At 35.2% G+C, this 7,437-nt stretch overlaps 1 protein-coding gene across 1 annotated transcript; it reads right to left on the reverse strand.

Annotated features, from left to right (window-relative positions):
* Positions 1-3,425: 3,425 nt before the first annotated feature.
* Positions 3,426-3,791, reverse strand: LOC141718569 (uncharacterized). The gene has a single exon (XM_074520950.1). The coding sequence runs from the start codon at positions 3,789-3,791 to the stop codon at positions 3,426-3,428; it is 366 nt and encodes a 121-aa protein (XP_074377051.1).
* Positions 3,792-7,437: the final 3,646 nt, after the last annotated feature.

Genomic DNA, 7,437 nt, shown 5'->3' on the forward strand with positions numbered 1-7,437 from the left:
AAATCATCATCGCCCACTGTCGGCTCGCCGAGGCTCATCGCCGACGGCGATAAAATTCGTGGGTTTTTGATTATATCGAACATCCTTCACGAATTTCATCGATTAAATATTATAATTCCCGAATGACTTTATTTATTTCCCGAAGTCAATCAGATAATTTTCTGCAAAAAAATTAGAAATAAAATTTTTAATCAGAACTATTCGAACCAAAACAACACCGAACAGGGATCAACACAGGCGCACAAATACACAGGGCTGAGCCGCCATGCCGGAAAACCCCGGCGGCAGCCGGAAAACTAAATAAATCAGGCAACAGTTTCACATAAACACACACTGAGTTCACACACACACGCACACAACACCCACACGACAACACTCACACACCCACATGTTATATATAGGTAATACACACACGCACGGATAACATGTCACGCGCCACCACCTCGCCAGAAAACGGCGAAGGGCGGCGGCTGAAACAGAGAAACGGCCGGACTTACCGGAAAGTGAGGACAAGAGTCGAACAGGAAAAGAACAGGGATGGGAAAAACGAAGAGAAGGGAGAGAGATTCAAAGAGAATCGAGAGAGAGAATATATACGCGAGAGAAAGAGACTGAGCAGGAGAGAGATGTGAGTCGAGAGGCGAGAGAGATTTAGGGAAGAAAGGCGGTGTGGTTGTGGGGTTTTTATTCCCCTTTTTATTATTTTTTTCGTTGAAATCCAGGTTCGAACCGCAATTAACGACCCGTAAATAATTAATCTACGAGTAATAATAATTCAAAATTTATTTGAACCTATTTAAAAATTCTCGAAATATTCAAAAGTTAATTAAATAAAATTTTCATAATTTTTGAAATATCTTGGAATTGAATACTGATTTTAAGGTTTAATAAAATCAGAAAATCATTTGAATATAAATAATTACTAAAATATTGGTTTCTAAATTTTATAAATTCTTAAAAATAATAAATGAGATTATAAAACAACAAAAGAATTTTAGGAGAAATTCTAGCATTTATGAGAATGAATATTCAATAAAATCATTTTAAAATGAATTAAATTCATACAGCTTGATAATTAATTATAAAATTAATCCTTGCGTCCAACAATTCATAAATAATTAGTAATATAGCAACACATAGCCGACAGACCCATCACATATTTTATTTATTGAATAATTCGATAATTACATTTACATATCGGTTCCGAAAATAGGTTACTTAGCCGCTAAGTAACTGAAAAGACGATACGATTTTAATACCAGAATTGGATAATTATCAAAACAGTACTTCCTATAAAATACTTTATACGAAATTAAGGTAATAATGTCTCGCCTTTTGAGAATATGGATTTTTATCGATATCTAAAATGGTTTGTGTATCGAAAATTTCACATCGGGACTCGCGCAGGTCAAACCGTACCCTGGATCGAAAAAGTCAAAACATGAAAAGTGTTTAGAATTATCAGATTAGGTTATAAAGGATTTTTCGGAAGAGTTTCGGGTTGTAAAAATGCAAAAATAATTGAAGTGGACTAATTTCTGATTCTAAAAAGAAATTTTATAATTTGGTAAAATAATTATTATTAATTCTATAAATCCTTATAAAATCATATGATATTCCAAAAATTACCAGAAAATACCAAAATTATCTAGATTTAATTCTGGATAATTGAAAATTAAAATATCTCATTTTTTATCAGAAATAAACATCCAAATATTATTATTCATCATCAAATAATTCACCAAAATTCACACAAAATTCACATAATAATTATTTATTGATAAAAATAATTACATAATATTTCCCAGGCGTTACATTAGCAGTTCTATTTAAAAGAACAATTTTATTGAATTTTGGTCCAGGATCATAATTGTTGTGATACAGACTATGATAATCTTTACAAGTGTAAATAGAATGCTAACTGCTACCACAATGAGAATAAGGGTTCTGTTGTTTGTAAAGTACTGATCTACCACTAATATCAGACTCAGGAATCTTAGAGATTTTCTATTTAGGCTTCCTGCAATAAATAGCAATATGATTAGTATTACCATAGTTAAAACAAGCTTTCCTAGGAGCATCAGGAATATACTTATAGTTGCTTTCCTTATTTATCCCTTGTTTTCCATTTCTACCTCTCTTAGTCCTAGATTTGGGAGTCCTAGCAGTTAACTCACAAATTTTCTTGTCTAACTAACTTTTACAAAGAAGTCCTATATTTTTGCTTTTCTTTTCTTGTATTTAGGCTATTCTTTCCTTTTATTAGAGACTCTAGGTTCAGTTTTCTTCTCATTGGAATTCTTAGAGGTAGAACCAACTTCATAGAGAGACTTCACTACATTTTCATCAGTTCTAACAAACTTAACATAAGTAATGTTATTAATAGCCTTATTGATATTTCTATTAGTAAATTTATTATAACCTAGACATTCTTTCTAATTTTTGTCACTGATAAAACTATGAACTTTCTTTCCTGGAGTCATCCATGTTTTAAACACCTCTCTTTCTTTCTCAAGAACTTTCTCCAGTCTTGCATATTTTATGTTTATCTGAGTTTCATTATGTTGGGCTTTCTTACATGATTTTTCATTCTCATGCATGCTTACTAACTCAGCTTCTTAGTAATCAATTTTTTCTCTAAGCTTCTTATTATCAACAATTAAACTGTCACATTCAATAGTCTTAATTTTAGAAGTGACATGCAAAAAGTATAAGAAAATTTTCAGTTCAGAAATGTTATCAGTATCAACATAGAATATAACAGAAGGTACCTTATTAGTTTTTGAAGCATCCTCTCTTTCATGAATGCATAGCATTCATCATCATTGTCAGTTCCTGATGAGTCCGTCCAGCCTTTATTGGAGTTTGTTGTGACCAAAGCCTTTTCAGTTGACTTGGGGCACACAGAAGCCAGATGTCCCCTTTCATTGTTGTTGTAACAAGTCACATTGGTCTTGTCAAACTTCCTTCCCTTATTGTACTATCCATCACTCTTTCTGAATTTCCTTTTCCATCACCAGAGAAATTCCTATTAAAACCACCTCTTCTTTGTGGTTTTGCAAACCACATCCTTCTAAAGTATTTAACCATTATTGCAGTTATTTCGACAATTGAGGATCATTCAGATCAATCTCGAAATCCTCATCAGTATCTGTGTCAGGATTTGATAAATTATCAGTATCTGACTCTTCCACCATGTTCCTTTTTCTTGACCTCTTACTCATCTTTTCCTTGCCTTTATGAGTCTCAGTATTGAGAGACACAACCTTCATCCTCTGACCCTTTCTATTCTTCCTTTGTTGGATCTCCAAGTCATGTGTTTTCAATATCCTATACACTTCATCCAGAGTCAGTGAATCAAGATCATATTGATGCCTGATTATTGAGGCTTGAGTATCCCAATCTTCTGGAAGAGCTCTCAAAAACTAGGTGTTTGAGTCTTTTCTTTCATATTCTTTTCCAACCAATGCTAGATCATTCAACAGTATCAAAAATCTATCATAGATGTCAGTAATTGACTTATCAGCCTTGGCATCAAATTGCTCATATTCTTGCACAAGAACAGCTCTTCTATTCTTTTTGATTGCCATTGTACCTTGGCAATGTGTTTCGAAGGCATCCCATATCTCCTTTGCAGTCTTGTAAGCAATCACTCTATTTGACATCATATTGTCCAAACTATTGTGCAAAATAGTCCTGACTTTTGCATTCTTCAGCATTGAAGCCTTTACAGGATCCGACCACATTGATCTTTCTTTCCTGACATAGTGTTCAGGAACATCTGGGGTCATAGCCACAGTTTCGATAGGGTATGGAGGTCGCTTTTTTGATGATATCAATATATGTATCATCAATAGCTTCCAGGAACATCAACATCTTTACTCTCCATGTAGAGTAATCAGCTTTCTTCAGGATTGGAATTTTCATGCTTTCATACTTACTTCCAGACATATTGACCTTTATAAATCAATAGTTAATTTGACTGCTATGATTCCAACTGTTGATCAGTAAACGAATTTTTAATTATTTAAGGGGCTTGTATACAATTACTAAACAAATCGATGTATTATGAAAGTAAAGTAAGAATAGATGAATCAAATAACAGTTATATTGATCTATAATAAACTGTTACAAAACTCTCTCAAGAACAATATTCTTAAGAGCTGCTAGGTTATGTGAATACTCGAGTTCCACACCATACCTAAAGTGTTAACCTATATTGTGTTTATATACTACACAACTACAATCAATCACTATCAATCACAAGATATGTTACAGTATAATTCTACCACTTTCTATACATATCTAAATTGCTACGATCCTATAAATCAGCACCTTCTAATTTGTCTCGCAATTCTGACTTGTCATCCAAGTCATTCTCAACGGATAACTTGATCAACAGATATATGTTATAGCTTCGACCGGTATTCATATATAGATATCAATGGATGACTGAATAGATTGTCAACAGATGATAATGAAGCTTTAAGCGGATAATCATATCCTAACAATTGATCATATCCTGATTCCTCTATTAGATCCCGACGCCTTGATAAATCCTGCTTCCTGAAATAGACAATTCCTAACAGTTTTTAAGTCAATCTCTAGGGTCATTATCAGCCTCAAGTTCCCCATGACATAGTGCTTTGGAATCATGAAATGTTTGCACCTTTTGGTTGATGTACAGATGTAGGTCACTCCCTTGCTAGGTTAAAGAGATATCCTTCTGGAAAAGCAGCTACTTGAGCCTTCTTGAGTTCACTTAGCAAGAGAGTGTCCTCTGGAATCACCCTGTTAACCTTGTTGATTAGGATGTCCAGCTCAGATGCTCTTCTAGATTGGAGATAAGTAAGAGACACCTACATACATCTATCCATACTTGAGTCATTTCTATTTGCAATAATCTCTTCTCGTGGAAGTTCCCTTTTATCACCATTATCACCCTTAAAAAATTAATATTTCTGTCCAAAGCCTTTTTGTAGGTGAAAAAGTTGTTGATTCGAGAAACTCTGAGAGCCCTAAGCAATTCATCAAATTCTTTGTCCAAGCAGGGTCCCTCGGCTGCTTTCTGTAGTCTTTATACCCCAACATCATCTTGACTTGTTTAAACTGTGGCTTGGCTGGATGATTTTAGTAGTCTAGCTTCTATCTCCACCTTAGTCTTGGTAGCAGGAAAGATTAGAGGATTAGGAAGTTCAGGTCTACTGCTTTTGGCAGTGCTCGAAGCGGAATGTTTAAAGCTCCCATAATAACTCCTAAAGATACAAAATTTTGCATTTGAAAGTGGTTATGGGAGTCTACTAGGGACTTTATTTCCTGCTATTGACTGCGCACTAAATATGTCAATGTAGAGACTTGAGTTGACAAAGAGTCATTTGAAGACTGCAGAGTTGATATTTGATCTTGCATGTTTTGGATTTGTTGGTTAGTTGATGTAGACATAGGTTGTTGTGAACTTGATGTTGCCAAAGTACCAAAAGAATTTTTGTACAACATTCCTGACCTCCTCTATGACCAAGGCTGAAGGTTCAAACCTAGATTTGTAAAGTTGATCCATCTTGGCGTTTGAGTCATCATTTAACCGTCCCAAGGCTGCAACTTTTGCCATGAGATCCTGAATCCTTTCTTCTATCTTCATTCCTGAAATAGCAACCGGATATCGAAACTCTATTCCCCCTGATAGCCAACTTTCGTTTAATATCAATAACTAGGACTTTCTAACTACATAGATTACTGACGAATTCATTTCCATAGAATATTTAATGGAATTTCGAAATCAAGGGATCAATTATCCAGGAAAGAAAGATGAAGAAGATATAGATATGACTGAGAGCAACCATACAAGTACATAAGATGGCCAGTCTTAGTGCCACATAGTTTACAATATACAATTCGGTGGCATCCCACCAGACCCTTTGTTACACAGACAAATAGTCAAATCATATGCATTATTTTCCCCAATCGACTGAAAGAATCACCGAGGAAAGAAACAACATTTAAATAAGAGATTTACATATAGGGAGGGGAATCAGGGTTATTATCAACACAACCTTAAGTTTCCTACTTCAAGATTTGACTTCTTACAGGAAACAAGCAACTTATTAGACAATAGACAATCATTCTGGGAAGCAAAATGTGTCTTGAGAAACGCGTATAAAGGTTTACGATATAGCAACAATAATATTTCACATACTCCATAAAACTTTCCTATCATTGCAGCCGACACTACTGTCATAACATACTACCTAAACTCACCGAGGTTGCACACTCAGTCCATCAACATTACTTGACATAGAAGATATGATAATTAAGAATAATATTGGTGCCTCTTCAGCCAACACATTAAGGGTACGCTCAAAAGCTGAACTCTCACAATCAGACTCGTTTTCTCAAGAGAGGAAACAAGAAACCTCTATCGGATATTACCAATAAACACATATGCGAAGGAGACACACTAAAAGCTAGGATAGTTCCAACCAATACTCAATAGATGCCAGGGTTACGTCTTCAAAACCCCCGACTGAAATCTTAGACTCGCTCCTCTATATAAGTTGCTGACTTACACCTTTATATAAACCTTTCGACACTCTTTTGACTCTACCCCTGACCTAAATCAGGGACTCAAACCTGTAGCTCTGATACCAACTGTGAAGGCCTCAACCCCGGGGTTAGGAGTTGACATCACCAACAATAATATCAACAACTATAAAATAATCCAATTGAACATTGATACATAAACATGACCCCTTTACCAAGATCTTTTCCAGGTTTAAGTATGACTTTGGTTACCACTATTACAAAACCAACTTATTACAACAATCCTGACATAACTAACTTAATACAGCAACTCAACAGACCGTCTTTGGTCTGACACAACTACCTCGGAGGAGACTGGCACAGAAGGAACTGGAACTCTGCCCTGACTACGACAGAACATGATCCTAGGCATCTGCAATATATATACAAAACATTATGCAAGGGTGAGCAATCAATTGCTCAGCAGTACCACTATATGAATAACAAGTAAAATAATTTATGATAAAACAGTTATAGGAACAGAATTCATAGCTTGTTACAAAACATGTAAAATATATATGAACCAGATATCAACAACTAGCATGCCCTATAAAATAATAACATCAGTTGTGTGATGTGTAAATACTAGAGTTAAATTTTAGCATGCTATTTTTATTTTCAAATCATCCGTTCCATTACAGGAACCATAAAACCAACTGTCCCGTTACGGGGACCATAAACCACAATCAGATATATATATTGGACGAATCCTAGGGACAGCTGATCAGTCTATCCCACCAAAATCTGTTCCAGAACCCAGAACTCAGAGACTAGCTAGGTCTTTGTCATGCTGGACTAAGCGATTCAAATAGGGCGCACAACCGACTTAGCCTCTTACGCAAACCCATTGGGCCGTTACGG

This window comes from Apium graveolens, chromosome 4 (genome assembly GCF_009905375.1).
Source record: "Apium graveolens cultivar Ventura chromosome 4, ASM990537v1, whole genome shotgun sequence".
Taxonomy (NCBI): domain Eukaryota; kingdom Viridiplantae; phylum Streptophyta; class Magnoliopsida; order Apiales; family Apiaceae; genus Apium; species Apium graveolens.

Excerpts from the sequence above, each read along its gene's own strand:
- LOC141718569 (XM_074520950.1), bottom strand. The coding sequence starts at position 3,791 with ATGACCCCAGATGTTCCTGAACACTATGTCAGGAAAGAAAGATCAATG.